Source organism: Lactuca serriola, chromosome 5, assembly GCF_051521515.1.
Source record: "Lactuca serriola cultivar US96UC23 chromosome 5, Lser_US96UC23_V15, whole genome shotgun sequence".
NCBI classification, from domain to species: Eukaryota; Viridiplantae; Streptophyta; class Magnoliopsida; order Asterales; family Asteraceae; genus Lactuca; species Lactuca serriola.
Genome location: NC_136412.1, coordinates 296,877,817 through 296,899,034, shown reverse-complemented (window position 1 = coordinate 296,899,034; position 21,218 = coordinate 296,877,817). Strand labels below are relative to the sequence as shown.

The 21,218-nt window shown below is 35.8% G+C and overlaps 1 protein-coding gene across 1 annotated transcript; it reads right to left on the bottom strand.

Moving 5' to 3' along the window:
• Nucleotides 1–12,730: 12,730 nt before the first annotated feature.
• LOC145054718 (profilin-2) lies at nt 12,731–14,345 on the bottom strand. Its single transcript, XM_079002978.1, has 4 exons — nt 14,103–14,345; nt 13,285–13,422; nt 13,052–13,196; nt 12,731–12,962 (listed from the first exon to the last, which is right to left on the bottom strand). The coding sequence occupies exons 1-3, from the start codon at nt 14,223–14,225 to the stop codon at nt 13,062–13,064; spliced, it is 396 nt and encodes a 131-aa protein (XP_078859104.1). The 5' UTR covers nt 14,226–14,345; the 3' UTR covers nt 12,731–12,962; nt 13,052–13,061.
• Nucleotides 14,346–21,218: the final 6,873 nt, after the last annotated feature.

Here is a 21,218-nt window from a genome sequence, read left to right as displayed (position 1 = left end):
CCAACTAACCCGATTAACCCGACCATACTAACCCGAAACTCGATTAACCCGAACCCGAATAACCCGTACCTTACTAGGGTCGTGTCGGATTAATATTTTTTCTAGAAAAACCCAACTAACCCGACCCGTTTAACCTGAAACCCGATCGGGTTAACCTGATTAACAGCCATACCGGGTATAGCTCTACGTTTCATTTTATGTTGGGGATTTATGGAAACAATGTGGCTGCTAATATGATTGTATTTTTATTGTTATTGTTATTAAATGAATGTGTTTACTTTTATGAAAAGATGCACTTTATTTCGAAAAAAGTATAATTGATTTAAAATATTATATGTATGTAAATATGACAGATTAAAGTAAAATATTGGTGTTCATTATTTGTCTTGTTTAGCAAATTTGCTTAGAAGTCAACAATTTAGATGATGGTGTGCGAGGTTTATAATAAAGTAAAGAGTAAATTACAAGAATGGTCCTTATGGTTTATTTTTTATAAAAAATAAAGAGTAATTTACATGAACATTTTTTATGGTTTGCAATAATTTGTATGTTTGTTTTCTAATTTATTTTTTAATTTAGGTGGTCAACAAGTTTTTAATATGTTACGTTCCTACTCCTTGCCTAACATTTTGTCTTATTTCACCGTTTAAACCCATCACACACGCAAGGGTATTGTTGTCTTTCACTTTGAGTGCCCTTTAATAACCCTAACACCCCGTTCCCAAGTTCAACTTAACGAGAGAAAAGAAAGGAACTAGGTAGAAATGAGAAGAAAATAAAAGAAATTGGTGTTCCCGAGTTTTATTAAAGGAGGGAAGTGGAGGGAAATGAGATGATCACTTTCCCTCCTAACTTTCCTTCCGATTTGGGAGGATTTGGAAAGAAAGAACAAAATGATTCATTTTCCTTCCACTTCTCTCCAACTCGGGAACACAAAAGAAAAATTAGTTTTCCGTTCCTTTCTCTTTTTTTCTCTCATGACTTTATTTTCTCTTCTCTTCTTTTCTTTTGTTAAACTCGGAAATGAGGCGTAAGAACAACATACATCTCCTTCTTCCTTGACGTCAATGCCTTGGCCTTAATCTTCTTCGAACCTCCCAATATATCTCGTATACAAGCATCCATTCATAAACACTAACACTCCACATTACAACTATACTTCATTATAAACTCAAATATGATCCCTCCATTAACAAATTTATAACTACACTTTGTTAACCCTTTTCGCTTCCTCTGCCCTCCAAATCCATACCTCTGTTCTTGCCTAACCCTTCTACCAACTGCTTGTGCACGAGATAAACAAAAACACCTAACACAATCATAACAATCAGGTTACTAAAAACAATGTGATGTTCGTGAGCATTCACAGTTTGTTGGACCAAAAATGGGCGATGTTTTGCGATTGCGTACGGGGATGTGAGACTGGAATTTATAGAAATTGACGCAATCACGACAATACACTTATTGCAAAGGTGTTTATGTTGAGGGAGTTGTTTTCATTTGGAATTTAAAGAAACTGGCTTGCAAAATTCGACTCAATTTGTAAGGTTGAATATGTTATTAGAAGATATTGATCGGATTCTTGGTGTGATAAATTGATTATGCAAATTCTATTGAATCCTTATGATGATTTTCTTGAATTTCTTAATCATTTGTTTAAACGTTGATTTGTCAGAGACTGAATTTCTACATCTCATTTAGGATTTAAATCAAACACATAGATATTTCATTGTTTTGGGTTCACATGTAATCTTGTAACCATGTAAAGAGATTGATATCTCAATGTTGATTAGAGTGGTTCGTACCACTCTATATTATTTTGCTCAACATATGTTTTTGTGAATCAATTGTTTAGTTTGTGAATGTAGGCTTTTAAATGTGTGTGTGAGAGAGAGAGAGAGAGAGAGAGATTCAAAGTGAAAAACCGAATATTCCTAACGCAAGGGGTTTACCCATGGTTGTCAAAATCGCGATCCTGATCGTAGGGTCGTATGATCCTATGTATGAAAAACGAATCTGATCGTATTTAAGGTATGATTGCAGGTAAGATTGTATGATCGTAGGATCATAATCTGATATGATCCTACCTTCATTGACTTTTATTTTTTTGGCACTTCATGTCATTATCCTTTACCAATTTAGCATTTATCATTTTAGGTTGTGGCTTATGACTAATATTATGAAGTTTTTATAACTTTTGAACGAAATATTAAATGTTTGAAATATTTTTCATGTTTTAAAATTATAAATTAAAATTAAGTTTTATTTTATGGGGTCTTAAGATCCTGATTCCGATCTTGCAAACCCGGAAACAGTCTTTGATTCGATCTTGACAATCTTGGGGTTTAACGGTGAAAAAAGATCGAATGTTAAGACTCCCCATGTAACATATTTGGACTCCGCATGTAACATATTTGTTGTAACGACCCAATATACGACCCAAAATTTTTTGTTTTAATATTACTAAAAATCGCAACATCAACTATTAGATAATAAAACCATGAATCGTATGTCTCAAAATAAGTAAATGTATCAATTCAAAACTGAAGTTAATATCATATCAAAATATCAATAAAACTCCCAGGAATAAACTGCAACTGTGGTGTGTGCCATGTCATCAATCCGAGCTCTTCCCCTTGCTTGCGGAAGTACCTGAAACCAAAACTGAAACTGTAAGCACAAAGCTTAGTGAGCTCCCCAAACTACCACATACCATACAATAACATATAAAGCACATACTGGGACTTGCGCACTACATCGGACCAAAGTCCGGACTAACCGGGGCCTTGCCCCCTGCATCGGACCGAAGTCCGGAAAATGCATCGGGCCGAAGCCCGAACTAACTGGGGCCTTGCCCCCTGCATCGGACCAAAGTCCGGCTAACTGCATCAGACCAAAGTCCGGACTAACTGGCTGAACATGGCATAGCATAATCATAACTACTAGCATAAACACATATACTGCATACTACATCTAACCGAAGTCCGGAACACATAACACAAAAACATGTTTGAATCACAAAGACATCAAGCACACTGAACTATTGCATCGAACCGAAGTCCGGAAACTACTGCTAACTAGACGGTTCGGCATTGTGGTCGTAGACCCGTTCCTACTGGAAGGAAAACTCACCTGAACTGCTGAACTCGGCCAATAACCCTCCGACTGCTAACCGACAACTCTCCGAAATGCTGCTCCTCTAACTCCCTAAGCAACCAATACCAATAACAACACTTAGACTAAACTGTCTTCCCGGGGTCAATTAAGTCAACTTTGATCAAATTCCTGGTCAAAGTCAACCTTCCTGATTGACCCTACTCGCCGAGTCAACCCGTCGACTCGTCGAGTTCTTATACTCGGAAATCTCCCATAACACGACTCAACTCGCCGAGTCGCCCCAGGACTCGTCGAGTTGAACGATCTCTGAATTCTGTCTTGACCAACTCACTGAGTCGCCAACCGACTCACAGATCCGAAGCTTAACCAAAAGAGGTTGGGGTTCTGCGACCTGACTCGCCGAGTCCAATGCAATATTCAATAGACTTGCCGAGTTGTTCTTCTGTAACGCCCGTAGATCCGAGCTAGTCAATTTAGAGGCAATAGGGGTCGAAAATGACTTTTCGACAAAAGATTATTCAAGTTGTAGAGTATGTCACAAGGTTTCCGTACATATAAAGAACGCCGAAATCCGAGTTATAACGAAGAAGTTATGACCCGTCGAAGTTTCATGATAGAACCGGCACGACACCGGGAAGCGTAAATAGTGAATTTACGATAGAGTGAGATTTAGCCTTAGAGATCTAAACAAAAGTCTTAGAATATGTTAAACTAAGAACATCGATAAAAAGAACGCCCAAATCTGACTTCGTATGAAGAAGTTATGATTTTTCGAAGTTTCGGACTAGTAATGTACAACCCGAAATTCGAATATTAGATCGAGCGGTTTTTAGCCGACACGACCTAAACGAGAATCGAAGATCTCGTTAAGAGTAGCGTAACGAGAAAAATATGGGCGAAAACGGATGTCGGATGAAGAAGTTATGAGGATTTAACGGACCAATCCTGTCCCGGCCTGTTAATAATATAAAATTTAAAATCGAGCCAAAATTAGCCGACGGATTCTAAACGAAAATTGTAGAGTACGTTCCCACCTTCGCGTGGATATAAAGAACGTCGAAAACGGAGCTCGTACGCGAAAGTTACGAATTTTTAAAGTTTATGATCGAATTTGCAAAGGCTGATAAGGAATTGATGACGTGGCGCGTTGTGGGCCGTCCATCGCTGATCAGATCTCGCTTCGGATCATGCCACGAAGCCTCGCTATTACGCCCCGCGTAACTTCGGTCTGATCCATCCGATGAGTGCAAGACAACTGGGTCCGAGCTGGTGATCTTATCCGAGGAGTACGCCCAGCGTACCCTCGGTACGCCCAACGTAGTCCTAAGCCAGCAGCCTATAAATAGCTGCGAGGGCTGCCTCCATTTTCACACCATTTCTCATACTTCTCTCACTACTTTCTCTCTCTAAGTGCTACAAACCACTCATAAGCCCTAGGTAAAACCCCTAGCACCCTAAGGAAGCCCCGAGGCTCCCAGAGTCCCGAGAAAAAGGAGTCTTTAGGTTTCGAAACGCTGCTCCAATTAAGTTCCGGTTTTCGATAAAATTCGCTGTAAGTGTGCTACGCTTACGCAATTTTTAATATAGCTTTCAAATAATTATAGGAATGTTATTAGGTCCTTAAAATAATTATTTGGACTATTATTATGAGTTATATTGAGTGTTATTAACGCTTATATAATAATAATAATAGTCAGACAATTAATTTGTCACGGTTATCGTTAGACTAAACCCTAGTGGTATTGATACTAGGTTTTATCGAAGGAAAATCGTTTTGAGAGTATCGAAGCGCTGTCCGAGTGCTGAGTCACCACCTTTCAAGTGAGTGCATAGTTACTTTCAGCTTACACATAGATATGAAGTATTTTATATAAATTATGTGTTGTGTGTGTATATTATATGTATACTTGTTATCTATGCTGGATGAACGTTTTATACATGTTTTCAATGATTTAAACTGTATATGTATTTTATATCTACAAAATGTGTTGGGTAAAACATGGGTAGATGTAATAGTTGCTGTGTGACCAAATAAAATAATGAGAGGCCTCATTATAGCTGTTCTTGATGATCTAGTCATCTAGCGGAGTATAGATGACGACCACGGACTATTCTAGACAGTCCAGTGGAACACTACCAGGCTCGCAACCTGTAGGTGTTTATTCGGACTGTGTGTTTATTCGAACTGTGTGTTTATTCGAACTGTGTGAACTGTGTGCTCACCAGGTGTACTCCATCCCCCATATGGTTGCCTTTAGGACTTTCATTGCCAAGGAACCCCCTTAGCAGTAGTGTCCATCCCAATGATAGTTCTTTGACTAGGTCCCTTGTGTTAGATGTTTTAGGGACGTAATGTGAGGATAACGGGAATGGGTAATTGGGTTGATTGTTTGATGTTTAAAAATAATAATTATATTATTGTGGGTTGAAAACCCTATGTGCTCACCAGGTTTCCCAACCTAACCCACTCAGTTTATTTATATCACATGTGTTGATATGAAGTCACTTTACACTGAGAAATTTAAAGAGATGTAGATCACTAGTGTAAACAATTGTAAGTTCTGTTTATGTTTATGCTTCTGTATTAACGATGACATCCCAAAAGTTTTAAAATGAAATAAATACGTTTCTTCGAAAATGTTTTAATAACGTATTTACCATGTTTTTCTGGGAACAAATTCCGTAACACTTTTATAAAATGAAGTACTCTGATTTTTACAAAGCATAAACAAACCGGTCTTTTCTGGCCGTGATTTTGGGGATGTCACATCTTCCAACTCGTCGAGTTCCTGCCCATCTTCATACAACTCGCCGAGTCCACCCATGTGACTCGCCGAGTTGCTTCAAATCTTAATCCATACAGTGGCTTTTCGAGCCATGCAGGGGCTCCAAACTGTAGATTTACTCTTCGAAGGCCCACCCTTCACGTAAAGTAGCAAAATTTACGTGAAACCAAGTAGCTATAGGCTTAAAACACTCTAGGGCTAGGTTTTAAGACAAACATGCTTCACCAACACACCAAGGGCTGATACTTTACGGGTTTTTGGACCAAGACAAGCCTAGATCTGAAGTAGCAACCTCAGATCTGGACTTCTAACTCGAAATGGATCCTTAACATGCCAAAATGGCCCTAAAACATCATCCAAGAAAAGATCTAGAAGCAACAAAGGCAAAGTGACAGATTGTTACCTTCAAACTGATGCTCACAACCAAAGAGTTGAATCCTCCAGCTCCTTAGTGGTCAAATTGTAACATCCAAAAATTTACAACCAATTTTAACTTTTCAAAAACAACCCATATTCATTAAGTTATTACAAAAAGGTTTTCAGTTCGTTTATTATCAGAGTATCCCAGAAACATCAACATAAAACTGAGGAGCGGTACGATCACACCTTCGCCTTGCCACGATCTTTTGAAGTACCTGAAACAATACACAGGAACTGTAAGCCCGAAAGCTTAGTGAGTTACCCCCAAAATACCAACCACAATACCATACATATATCATAACATAAACAGAATAGTCATGCATATTGAATCTACAATGTGACTGGTCCGCCTGCACCAGGCCTTCAGTCCACCCGGTCCACTCTCTCTCCGAGTCTATAGTATGACTGGTCTGCCCGCACCGGGCCTTCAGTCCACCTGGTCCACTCTCCGAGCCTTGGCACATCTAGTCCGTCCTTTTGGGGCCTTCAGCCTATCCGGACCGCTCGTCGGGCCTTCGGTCTAACCGGTCCGCCCTGGGTATGTTGGCCTACAGCAAAAAGCAGGACCCGCCTCAACCCAACCCCAGTCCAACAACCATGTGCACATAAACATATAATCATATAGCAGTTCACAACTAATCAACCGATCTAGCATATCACATAACACAACAACATCCTAATCAGGATACTGACCTAACCAGTCACTAACATAGCATCATCCTATGTACCAAGATACCGACCTTAACCATGTCTCTAACATATACCATCCTAATTACCAGGATACCGACCTTAACCAGGTCTCTAACATATACCATCCTAACTACCAGGATACCGACCTTAACCAGGTCCCTAACATATACCATCCTAACTAGCAGGATGAAGACATAGCAAAGCAATAACATAACAAACAACTACCCGGATTCCCATCCGATAAAGGGCCAGCCTTGGTGCCTTAGACCCTGTCGATATAGTGAGGATAACTCACCTGAAATTGCCGACTGAAGAATAAAATCACGCTGCTCCGACCACCGACACGAACTCCACCACGGAACATTACCAAATAACCAATCCAATAAATACCAATAATTACCAAAATACCCCTAGAAGACAACTGGTCAACCCTTGGTCAAAGTCAAGGCCCTCAGTCAAAGTCAACCTTCCTGGTTGACCCTTACTCGCCGAGTCAACCTGTTGACTTGTCGAGTTCCTATGCTCAGAAACTCCCATGCCACGACTCAACTCGCAGAGTCGCCCCAAGACTCGTCGAGTCCAACAAGCTCTGAGTCCCTTCCTTCTCAACTCACCGAGTCATCCCTCGTCTCACCGATTCACAGCTCAACCATAAAAGGTTAGGGTTCCATGACCAGACTCGCCGATTCCAAGAACAGACTCGCCGAGTCCAAGGCAATCTTCAACAGACTCGCCGAGTTGTTCTTCTAACTCGCCGAGTCCATTCACATATTCATACAACTCGTCGAGTACACCCATGTGACTTGCCGAGTCTCTTCAGTTCTCATTCCAAATAGAGGCTTTTCAAGCCATGCAGGGACTCCAATCCATAGATCCATTCCTCTACAGCCTAACCCTCACATAAAGTTGCAAACTTTACGTGAAAGCAAGAAGATATAAGCCCGAAACTCTTCTAGGGCTAGGGTTCAAGACAAAGGGCTTCACCCATGACTCTTAGAAAGGAACTTTAGGACCTTTTGGGACATCACTCGTCTAGATCTGAAATAGCAACTTCAGATCTAAGCCTCAAACTCGAGATATCTCCCAAACAAGCTAATGAATCCCAAATCAACCACCATTCATGAAACAATAATGAAATAGCTCAAGGAGGAGGTTCCTTACCCCTGAAATGTGACCAAGCAGAAGTAGATTACAGATCTACCCAAGCCCCTTGATGATGGTCTCCAAATCCCCAAGCTTCTTACACCAATTTTCTCTTCCAAGCTCTAATTCTTCATTAATGGAGTCACACACACGAGATGAGGGTTTATGGATTTCAAATGGGTAGCCAAGAGGCTGAAGGTGGCTATAATGTGCTTTATATAGGGCACAATCCCCAGATTAGGGTTTTCTCCTTTCAGCACCAACTCGCCGAGTCCAGCCGCCGACTCGCCGAGTTGGTCACTTAACACTTGACCAGAACCGCGACTCGACTCGCCGAGTCTATCCATCGACTCGCCGAGTCGAACTTCCTTATTTACACTAAGAACCTTGAACTTGCACCTCTGAACTTGGGGTGTTACACAAATCCTCCAAATCTTTCTCTTTTAAAAGCCCCAAGCTCACTTTCCTCCTCCTCTTACTCAAATTAGGGTTTGGAATCGCTTAAAGATGCTTCTGGCCGATAAGGGGGATGAGGAGAGGACATAAGGTCCTTTAAATAGGGTGCAAACCCTAAGATTAGGGCTTTTCTCGTCCAGACCAGACTCGCCGAGTCGGTCACTTATTCTATAACTCGAATCCAGCTCCGAATCGGCGAGTAAGTATACCTACTCGTCGAGTCCCTTCTTCAATCTACACTTTAAGCTCTTAAATCAAACTTCTGAAATTTGGGATGTTACATTTGCACCGTCAAACTAAAAAATAAATTGAGAATCAAAGATGCAAGTTACTCCAAGACCAAACCATAAGGACCATAAGTGTAATTTACTCTAACGTAAATGATCGAACGAACTAAACTATTTATTTGGCTTATATATAATACTAGGCGAATCCCCGCGCGTTGCGCGACAATAGAATTATATAGTTAAAATAATAACTTTTACCGAATTATTATTTAATATTTCTACTTTGAAACAAAATGTTAGTAGTAAAGCAAACATATAGTTAACATATGGGTGCTGATTTATCCACTGAAAACTTTTTATCCATCCACATAAAAAAATTTGTAATGACAATTATACCCTTAAAATGAATTTCTTGATATTGAAGAGAGAGAAAACATCTTGCACGCACAGCCACCATTGTGTTCACTCTTCTTGCGTTAATGGTGGCCTAGATTCAATGGACAAGTGGTTTTAATCGGGGTAACTAACATGATCGATGCAGTTGATGGAGCATTGAGGCAACCCGGTAGATCAGACCGTGAATTTACATTTCATCTGTCGGGTTTTGATGCACTTGTTGAAATAATAGATATTCATACACGGAAATGGAAACGACCATCTGTAAAATAGTTGAAATTGGAACTTGCTGCTAGTTGTGTGGGGTTGATTTGAAAACTCTTTGCTGATTTGAAGGTTCTTTGTACTAAAGTTGCAATAGTTGTTGGATCTGTTTGAAGTTGAAAAGAACATTTATGTATATTACAGTGGCTGCACATAGAGGTTCAATTGTGCATTCTAGACCTTTGTCCCAAATTGAATTGACAACTTCTGAAATTTTTAATCAATGCCGCCCAACCATCGACAACACTTCTACAAGCACTCCAAATACTTCCATCTCTACAATGCGTCCATGGTCGATCATCAAGTGAGCCTAGTAATTATCGATCAATCATCATCACTCCATTGTCCATCAACAATCGAGCCAAAACTCCAGGCATTAATCTTCCGATTACTCGATCTTTCAACATCGAGCTTCAGGCTTAATAGAGATCACACAAGAAGCGCCGAAGGAGGATGAAGGGTTTTTGTGTCGTGTGTGGTTTGGGGTTTCCAGACTTGGGATTTTCTCTCTTGGTATCTAGAATTAGAATGAGGGTATAATTGTCAAATCCGTTATTTTTCTGTGGATGGATTAAAACATAACGTGGATAAATCAGTTCCCTTAACATATTAGTTTTATTAAACATTATAGTTTAATTTTTAATTCATTGTGATATATACAATTATTTGATAATTTTTTAAACAATTTAAAATTGTGTAAAATATATCAAATGAATGATAATATAACGGGTAACAAAACGTATGAACAAAAATATGAACTGCAGCTTTTAGTAACATAAAAATAGAAAAACATCTATTATAACATTTGTATTAAAAAAGCTATATATATAACGAATAATAAAAAATATGAAAAATAAACACTATAACTTTTAATAACATAAAAACACTAAAACATCTATTATAACATTTATATTAACTCTCCATATTAAATCACAAATCTATTCAAATACATTAATGTTTTTAATGAGCAAAACTTCTTATAAAAGAAAAGAAAATAAAAAGTTATTAGTGATTACTAATTAATAATCATAAGTTAAAAATTCTTGAGTTGTAATTAATAAATATACATAAATTAGAAAACTCTTGAGTTGTAGTGTGAGTTTCAAATGAATGCGGTACTTGGAAATGTATATTTATTATTATTATTATTATTATTATTATTATTATTATTATTATTATTATTATTATATTCGTCTAAATAATTGGTTTTGATGCATCATTTTAATCCCTTCAATTATTAATCATAAAGATATTTAATTATAAATTTATAACATACATAGGTGCATATACATGTTAAACAAATCACATTATATATATATATATATATATATATATATATATATATATATATATATTCGTAAATGTCATATGTAATTCTTGTCGTAGTAATATGGATAAATAACTTTCATATGAAGAACATATCATGATAAGTCTATCATAATTATATATCAAATGTTCAAAATTATGTTATCTTTTAAATATTGTCTTTTAAATATGTTGTGTAGGATAATCCAACAAAAAACAATAGAAAATAAACATAATCAAAATAGAAAAACTACAATCAAATAAATAAGAGCATTGGGTGGTTGAATATATAAATAAAAATGTTACATAAACATACATTTAAATCAAAAGAAAAACTAACATTCGTTAACTTTACTCAAACAAAAAAACCTATATCCATTTTATGAATCTTCTTTCTTCATTTAACACCATTCAACCATAGAAACTTGATGATAATTCTTCACTAACCTGCAATCAAAATATTTTTCTTGAAAAAGAAGAATCATAAAGATATTCCAAGCAAAACATTGATGTTTTAAGAGTCACATTCAAGATTGAGTAATACACAAAAATCACATATAAAAATTAAATGAGAAACTGGATATAAAGAAAGAACAGAAAAGCTTCATTTGTTTTGGTTGAAAGAAAAAATCATATTACAATTACCATTGATACGACATAACTAATTTCTTCAAATCATTATATTTGGATCGTGAATGCTTCAACTATATGAAAACTTTTGAATCACAATATCTTTAAATCCTTCATACATGTAAGATTTTATATAATACAAAAGACACAAAAGATTAGTCTTTTTATAGTAGATTTTTCACTTAATGCTAATTAAACATAATATAAGTTATAAAACTTTTGAGTGTTAAATCATAATTAAGAAAACTTTTGAGTTACATTAGTTAAAAAATAGGGTTTCAAATGAATGTGGTTTGAGAAAGTTAAAAAAAAGGGTTTCAAATGCATGAGATTCAAGAAAAAATGTTAGTTTTATAAGTATGTATGATACTACTCTAAAACATTATAACAAACTTGCAATATATACTCTTAAAGGAGGAGAGAGTCATTTCTTCCCAATCCACTGAACCCACTACCCACATCATTTTTTCTCTTTTATTTGTCTTCATCTTTCTCAACCTACAAAACACGGAAACTTTATCTTTTTGAACCCACTCAACCCTTTCAATTAAAAAAATACAAAACAATCAAAGGTAAAATCTTAATTAACTATAGAGTTACCGACAGTACCACTCCCGTTTCTATAGGTTGGTTAATTGGTTTCTCTAACCCACTTCATCATCTCTCTCTACTTTCTCTCTCATTTTCTCTTGTACCATATGTTTTAAAACTTATACCTTAGTTGTTTTGTATATTTTTTTTAATCGAGTGGGTTGAGAAAGATAAGATTTTCGTGTATTGTGGATTAAAAAGATGAAGAAAAAAATTGATGTGAGAGTGGGTTCAATGGGTTAGGAGGGTAGGACTCCATCCTCCCTAACACATTGATTTTAACTTTTTAAGAATATGTTCACTAAATCAACTAAGAACATGCTCTTCTTGAATGCATATTACCTAATAACATAAAAATAAATAGTTTTTTTGCATTGCTCTCTCCAAACATTGGAGATATTTATTCAGATTTTGTTACGAGGAAGAACGGTGTTATACATTCTGCCTATATAGGATAAATGTGGTACAAAATCACAAAACTTTTACAATAAGACGATAAGAAAGACATTCATGTCTTTTACATACATAAGAGATTGATACTAGTTTTTATCGGATACTAGTTTTTATCCAACTTTTTTTAAAACCCATTACAATCTGTCTTGTCAAATCATGTTTTTTAACATAGGGGACCACAAGGCTCAAACGCAAAACACACATTTTACCATTATTAATGGATTAAGAGGTGAATAAAACCACAAAAAAATGTTACACAAGCAAAGGTGTAGTCATATTAATATGAGATAATCCCAAATCATTTAAAAACATCCATCAAAAATCACTCCATAAAGTTTTAAAAAAATAAAAATAAGGAACTAAACAAGTGTCCCACTTCCATCATCACACTTAATACAGGTGAAAAGTATCAAGCACAAACCACCTGGCTTACAACTCCAGGACATCTTTGCACAACTTTAATTACTAAAATTGTATCACTTCCCTGCAAAATAATATTCCAAATTTACCAAACTACCCCTCACCAAATGCAACAGATCAATAATACCAAGAGGGGCAAACACAAAAACATACCAAAGATCAATTAAAAACCCTGTTCCAGGAGATAGTCACCAAGCCTTTCAACAATCATGTTGCATTGCCCTGGAGTCATGGGTTCATCATACACACCAATGATCAAGGACATTGTCGTCTTTTTAACAGTAACACCTCCTGGTCCCTGCAAGTCAAAATTACTTATATACCCTTGTGTTTTATATATGATATTTATGAAATCAAGATCGATGTGAATTGTGAAGTGATATTACCTTTTTCCCTCGAATCACGGCTCCAGCTTCACCTTGAATAACCATGTACTTGGTCCCACCAAGGTATAAACCAGTTGGGGCAAGTGAACCAGGTTCATTGAAGTCATTGATGATTGCAGTTATTTCCTCTGGTTTAACCTGTGAAATTATCAGGCATGAAAGATGAATGTTAGTGGCATATCATAAACATCTAGAGATGGGTTTGTGATGTCTTGAAGGTTGAAGCCCACACAAAAAAGCATATAGAAACATTGAATTTGTATATGTTTCTGCCATAACCAGATTTTTAGTCGAACTAATCTAATATCTGAAGATTTCATGGTGTTAATATGTGTCATGTGTCTCTCGTTGTTGATGTTTCTCATCCAAAAAGCTTTTCTCCCTTTATAGTGACCAAATAATCAATAATGGTTTCTCATTCAGCCTTGTTTCGATCCAGATATTTCACATCATTCAAATTAATCGAATGTCGAGATCAAGTTTACAATCATACGTCATGTCAAGATTTTGTACTGGTTGAATTTGATTTTAAATAAATTAGGTCAAAATAAGCAGAGGCTCGGCGTTTTTACACCTTAACGTCGATGAAAACACATGCGCCTCTAGAACTCAAACAGTATAGCTATTCACATCAAGGTCCATAACAGATCAAACGAATCAACCACATGCAAAATCTCACGGAAAAAATTCAACTATTCTAACAATAAACAGCGACGATTTGGATCAGATCCGAAGTTAAATCGAAGTCAAACGTCCTAAAACGAGTTAGATGAAGCGAAACTAGGTAAAAAGTGAAACGTAATGGAGAGAAATTAGACCGAAGGGAAGTTGGATGATTGGGCCCAGATGCTCCCATCGTGACCGATGATTGCGGCGGAAGAGAGGTGATTTCCTTCGATCTCGCACATCAAGTGGTCGTCGACGTATGCTTGCCACGACATCTTGTTCCGATTATCGCTGTATTTGCTCCGATTCGTGTGATTTGTGTGGAGAGAAGCTGCTGGAGTTCGAGAATCGTGGGGGAGTGGTGAAGGAGATAAATAGAGCGTACAAAAAACGGCAATATGACGTGCACTTATAAGAAATTATATTCCATTGTCCTCATGGTATGATCATGGTCCCTTGTAAATCATCATAAACCTTCCTAATCTAACTATATTTATTATTTAAAACATATAATTTAGTTTGTTATGAAGTTTTTATTATGAGTATATCCTTTAACATAGTGTTTTAGTAATATTGATTACAAAATTGTTTTTGTATTTCTAGCCATCTAATAAATTGTTTTGTTTTGTATGAACTAATGCTATTAGGCCATCCGTTATACCCACCACATACCACATATGTGGTGGGTGCCACATCAGCACCACATTTCACTACCACATACATGGGTACTTACCACTAAACACACCACTCCACCTCATTTTTTTATTTAAATTTAATTCAAAAATACATTAAAAACATTTTTTTAATACTATTTTTTCCATTAAATTAAAATACCAAATTACATTAAATAAAAACTAAATTAATTGAAATTAAAAAATAAAATAAAAATAACAATCAAAATAAAAATTACATTAGTTAATTTAAAAAAAATTAAAAAAAAAAAACATTAAAAAAACTAAAAATTCCAACCATACATAAAATAAACTACCCTCTACGCCTACGTCGGGCTCCAACCGACTCTTTCATTGCTAGAAAAAGTTCCAAGTCTTCGCCCTCAAGGTCGTCCGCTTTCATTTTCAAGATTTCCATATCGGTTTTTGTTTGGAGTGTCTCTTGTGCCTCTTGAAATGATGTTTGTGCTTCGATCATTTTTTGTTCCATCCGAGTCATCACCTCGGCCTTCGTTTCTTGAAGCTGCACATATCGATCAAATTTATCGCCGAACATATCCATAACACTAGAATTCGAAGATGTTGACGCCGCTTTTTTTGCTTTATTTCTTCCAACGGGCCGAGGAAGAGGTTGGTCGGTTTCAAGATCTATCGGATCGTCGTTGATGTCGATGTGTGTTCGGCCGTCCGATTGTTGAGAAGTTCCATCGGGGTTTCTCGAACGCTTTGAACCGGAAGATTGGGAACTTCCTTCCGTTTGCTCTTTCCATTTTGGGGAGTCTTTCAATTTTAGCCACGGCTTCATATACGGAAAAGCTTTGCGTGTAGGCGTTGTTTTTTCATATTGGTCCATGGCCGCCTTGAAAACATCAAAATCGTTCGAGCCGCTTTTGCGTATGTTTAGGAGATTGTTGTAGATTCCTCCAAAATCGGTGCATTTTAATCGAATATCTCGCCATTTCGACGTAATTTGATCGGCATTTCGAGCTTGACTTTCCATTAACTCGTAAAAAATGGCTCGGACTTTTTCCCAAAAACTTCCGTACGTCTGGCTATCTCCTACAATTGGATCTTCGGAAGCCGCCACCCATGCCTCCGCTAACTTTTCTTCTTCTTCTTCTTTTGTCCATGGGACCCTTTCTTGGTTGGTAGTGGGTCGGGCCGTTTTTTTTCCTTTTTTCTTTTTTGGTTGAGGTGGTGGTGAAGGTTGCGTTTCCGGAACAAAATCCGGCGAAAATGGTGGTTGTGAGCTTGGTGGTTGTTGTTGTTGTGACGATTGTTGTTGGAGTTGTTGTAGTTGTTGGAATTGTTGAAATTGTTGGTATTGTTGTTGCATTTGTTGTTGTTGGAAAGCCGGAAAAGGTTGATATTGTTGTTGGAAAAGTGGTGTTTGTTGGATAGGGGAACCACTTTGAAGTAGATTGATAAAACCGCCTTGAGGTGACTCCATCGTCGGGAATTGTCGAGGTGTTGTGTCTAACGCAAAAGCGTTATCGGGTTTGCGATTTCGGTAGTTTGGAGGGGTATTTTGGTTGGGATCCATGATTTTTGGTTGTTAAGATGTAGTGTGTAGTTTGTGTATAGAGAAAGAAAAGAATGGTGTAAAAAATAAGGAGTAAAAGTATGGTATTTATAGGTAAATAAATTGTTTATTTATTTATTTATTTTTTTTACAAATCTAGCCGTTGTTAAACGGCTACACAAAGAAACGGTCGAATTCTTTTGCATCGGATCTCATTGGTCGTTTAAGTGCGTTGTCCGGGCCACGGAAGGCCACGACCACGACCCACCACGAACCACCGGGGTGGTGTGCACGGCCGTGGTTCGTGGCCAACTAGACCACGGGCGGCTTCGTGCTAAGTACACCAGTTGGTCTTAAGATCCACAACGAGGTAAGTATCAGTCGTGTGAAGGAATCAGTTATGACATATTGGTAGAAATGGAATGATTTAGTGATGAATTGTTAAGATGCATGAATGATTTAAATATTGTTTGGTAAGATTGTTGAACGAATCTGTTAAATAAAAAAATCATTTAACCTTCTAACAAAAACTTCATAAAACTCATATTAGTTACAAATTAACCAAAATCATAATTTGTCGATTGCTCCATTTCAAATTTTCAAGTTATAAATACACATTACATTACACATGGACAATGAATGATTTCTAACATTGAATTCCTCCGACAAATAAATTCGTATCAAATGGTAGGACAACATGAGTGATAACTCAATACCTCTAAATTTGTGGAACCTATTTTTATATATCTACTTATAATTTTTTAGAAATAAAAAAGTTTTTGATATTAAGTTATCGCATGTAGAGGCAAAAAAATGACCTTATTTTTTTTATTTTACCAAGGCCTCAAATCGACTTGAGTCGACCCTGCCGACAAACATCTCATTTGAAGGATTTGTAACTAAATTCTCTATTATAATACCATGAGCAACTATTGCTTTAAATTTTATGCCAAATGTAAAAATTACAATCACTTTATTACATTAATGTCAATTGATTTTATTGCATGTTAATTGACATTGGTTATGTTTTTGTAAATAAAATAGAATTTAAGGGGAAATAAACACTCGAGTCTTAATCATCTCACATTGAACCAAAGTAACATTTATTTATCATTGGTAATCGTTTGCAATACAAACTTCCTGACTTTTTTATTTAAATCTTAGTTAAATTTTTTTCCTTGATAGTTGCAAGTGGTAGTTTTTTCGTTGAATATTTACCACGAAGTTTTACCGCGAACTCCATGTAGATTCAACTCAACTTACCTTATCTACGTAGGTATAGTTGGTTTCTTTTTTACCAAGACAACGAACTTGATCATATACATCAGTTTATTTATATATATATATATATATATATATATATATATATATATATATATATATATATATATATATATATATATATATATATATCAGTAATTTTCATTTTCTCATGTGAAGTCGTAATTTGGACTATACCCCATCTTTATCTTTTTAATCTTGATCCGATCACATATTACAGTATAGTACTTTCAGATTCAAATACATTATTGATCACTCCTAACTAATCATCTTTGAGAAGTCTCAACACCAAATTCTCATGTAAACTAAAGCTTTGATGTATATTATCACCGTTCCATGATTAGCCAAACTCTTTCTTACATGGAAAATGACAATTGTCGTGTGTCTATTCATGATCTTTGTTATATTGTAACATCCCTACTCCCATAAACTTAAAGAGTAAAGGGCTTGGAACAAGAAAGAGTCCTTAGATCTGGCATCCAATTAGTTGTAGCAGTCATTTGAAGGTAAAAAGTTATTACCTTGATCACTTGTTTGTTAGATCTCTCCATTAGAGAGTTTATGAGAATTTCTAGCTTCTTTTTGAGTCATTATTGGTTTTAAGCATGCTTTGAAGCAAAAACTTCAGATTTGGACACTATTAGGCCCTTTAGGCCTAAAGACTCAAGCTTTATCAAGCTTTGGCCAATCTTCATGCTTTAAACCCCTTGTTGAGCCTTGTTTTGGCAAACTTAGCCCCTAAATGTCATGAATGGACGTAAAGCTTGTAGCTTTACATGGTATCTCAGCCCTAGAGGGCTAGATCTAGAGTTTGGGACCTTAGTCTCGCTTAAAGGCATCTGAATGAGTGAAAGGTCTGAATGAACTCGACGAGTTGGCTATGGTTTTCCCCAATATTCTGGACACTGTGCAAACTCGACGAGTTAGTAAGACAACTCGGCGAGTTGACTCAAATTTTCCCGATTTTCTGAGAATAGAAGGAACTCAACGAGTCGCATAGATGCACTCGACAAGTTGAGTGAACATGGACTGTTGACTTGAGTGTTGACTTTTAGGGTTTGGTCAAGTTGTGGACTTTGGAGACCATGGAGGGGTAAAATGGTCTGTCACCCTTTCTGAGATTTAGTAGACGAGTTAACTTAACATCCTTGGAGTGATAATATAAATTGTTAATTATAAATGATTGTGATATATGTAGGCGGAGTCCAGACCGACAGTTTGAGTACGAGACATACTTGCTTTACTTACGAGGTGAGTCTTCTCACTATACTTACCTGAGTGGTAATCATTGTGCGACCAGAGGGTCTTATTTGTGTTATCGACCGGAGGGTCTTATGTGCTTATATTGAGACATGTGATATTATGTTTTATGTCTTTGTGATTTATGTTGTATATTATTCTGTGTATTTATTGTGATAGGACCAGAGGGTAAACTGAGTCGTGAGACCGGAGGGTCTTCATAGAGACATATGACTGGAGGGTCCTTATCGAGATATAGCCATAAGAGGCTAATTATTTGTGTGTGGTATTTTAGGGAACTCACTAAGCCTTATGCTTACAGTGTTGTGTGAAATGTGTTTCAGGTACATCTCAGGATCACAGGAAGGCGCCGACATGAGTGTACACACCGTCTTGTTGCTTTACGTTTTGAGTATTCTGGGATATGTGACAAATAGTTTTGATGTTTGGGTTTTGAACATTTCTAATTTGGATATGAGAGATGTTAAATTGTGTTTTGAATGGATTTAAAAATGAAAAATTTATTTGAAAATTTTGAGTGTTACATATATTCTCATATAGCCCACTAACTTTTCACAGGATCACCGTTGGGATATCCATTTTACTCTCAAACCTCTAAAATACATTGATATCGTGATTTAAAAATTATAAACGTCTTACATAAACATTTCAAAGACGTCATCATATAAATACTATTTCTCATAAAACTTTGCATGGAATTAATCAATAAATATTATAGTATATATAATACAAGAAAAACTTCAACTAAATTGTTATAATAGGGGACTTGTGCCCATGTGATAATGTACTTACCTCAAATGTCTAGCTAGTCTCCCGAAAATTTCTATAAATGTAAGAGGGATTAAAATCTCTAGTTAATGTCACATATGATTAGTAGGATTTCTTAGGCTTAATTAATCTTTTTCATCTTCTAGATATTCTTAACACATTCATAAGGAAGCACTAGAAGCAACCAAATGACCACCATACCTAAAACAATCAAGTTAGCAATTTTGAGTGAAATGAAACAATTACATTGTATATGTAATTTAAAACACAAGAAACAAATGTATGTGTAATTGGACATCAACACCAAATACGAGTAAAACCTAAAAGAAATGCTTTAGAAGTTCATCTAACCTGAGTCAAACTCTTCAAATCGATTCCTAATGACTTAAGATGGATCCATTGAGTTCAAATTTATGTACACACATCTAATTATATCATAAGTAGCATATTTATCAATATTAATCCGTTGATTTGATGTTTAATCGCTATCCTCATCATTTCAAACTCCAAACCCTCTAGAATGACCATTTGCACGAAATTTCCTTTTTATAATGGATGTGGAAAAATTGAATCCACACCTAAACAACAATAAACCACAAAATACACCATAAATTCAATTTAGGTGGATCAAAGTGGTGATCCTCAATGAATGGTGCTAAAACATTTAACTAAAAGCTTGAAAAAAGATATAATTGTACATTAGTGGGATGTGATGCAAGAATAGACAAAGGATCAATCAACTTATTTTATTCTCCTTCTTTGCTTGTCTAAAATAAGGTAATACTAAACCTAGTATTTAACGCTCTCACCATTTTCAAATTTGAATGAAAATGCCCCCTCCTTATAATCTATATAAAACTTACCAAAAATTTTGCAACATTAAAGGTCCAAAATATAGTTGGTTAATGACCGTTAATATTCATGTTTAAACATCAATGACATTAAGGTCTTTTCATTTATATAGGCCTAACACGTTAGATAAGCACATCACCAACAGATGAGTTCATTGTTATAAAATAAGCCTAACACTTAGTAAACCTAATACCTTATTAAAACTGATAAAGTATTCAAAACCAATATCGTAGTTAGATATAATATGTTTAATGATCCTAATATGCTTGGTATGTTCCTAAAATAAGTGTGACAGTTTAATGTTATTCTTATCCATAGTTGAATAAATGTTAATAACATCAATAAGTCGATAAATGTCCTAATTATTTTTTTTTGACTATATTGGTTTTCCCAAGGTAAATAATTAATGTAAATGTTGGGATTCAGTTTGATCGTAACAAATATGAACAAGATTCATAATGAAACAAACAAGTTGTTTGTCATTAGATATATCAATGTATAATTAAAACATAATACCAACAAACACATTTTAACCTATTAAAAACTTACTTAATACACAAATATTTGTCTAATTTTATATAACATTTGCTACATAAAATAGAATTGTTTCAGTGGATTGTGTTCATTATAACTAATCAATTATTTTTTCTATAAAATCATTGAATTGTGATTTGGTGTCAAGTCACTTTATATAAGATGGATTTGACTAGCATAAACCAGAATAAAAATATTCCCCACATACAATCTCTTACTTTTTATAAATTATTATTATTGATTTTTTTATCGAGTTATAAATTTATATACATCATCTAATTTATTTGAATTAAGGATATTAACGTGGCCAAACAATGTGAAAGAGGTTACCTCCAACCTAATTCATGAAATCCATCTTTTCCCTCCACAAAAACTAAACA

Coding starts and splice junctions, on each gene's coding strand:
- LOC145054718 (XM_079002978.1), bottom strand. CDS start 14,225: ATGTCGTGGCAAGCATACGTCGACGACCACTTGATGTGCGAGATCGAA. Junction 13,423..14,102: donor AATCATCCAACTTCCCTTCG/GTCTAATTTCTC, acceptor ATAATTTCACAG/GTTAAACCAGAGGAAATAAC. Junction 13,197..13,284: donor CCGTGATTCGAGGGAAAAAG/GTAATATCACTT, acceptor TTTGACTTGCAG/GGACCAGGAGGTGTTACTGT.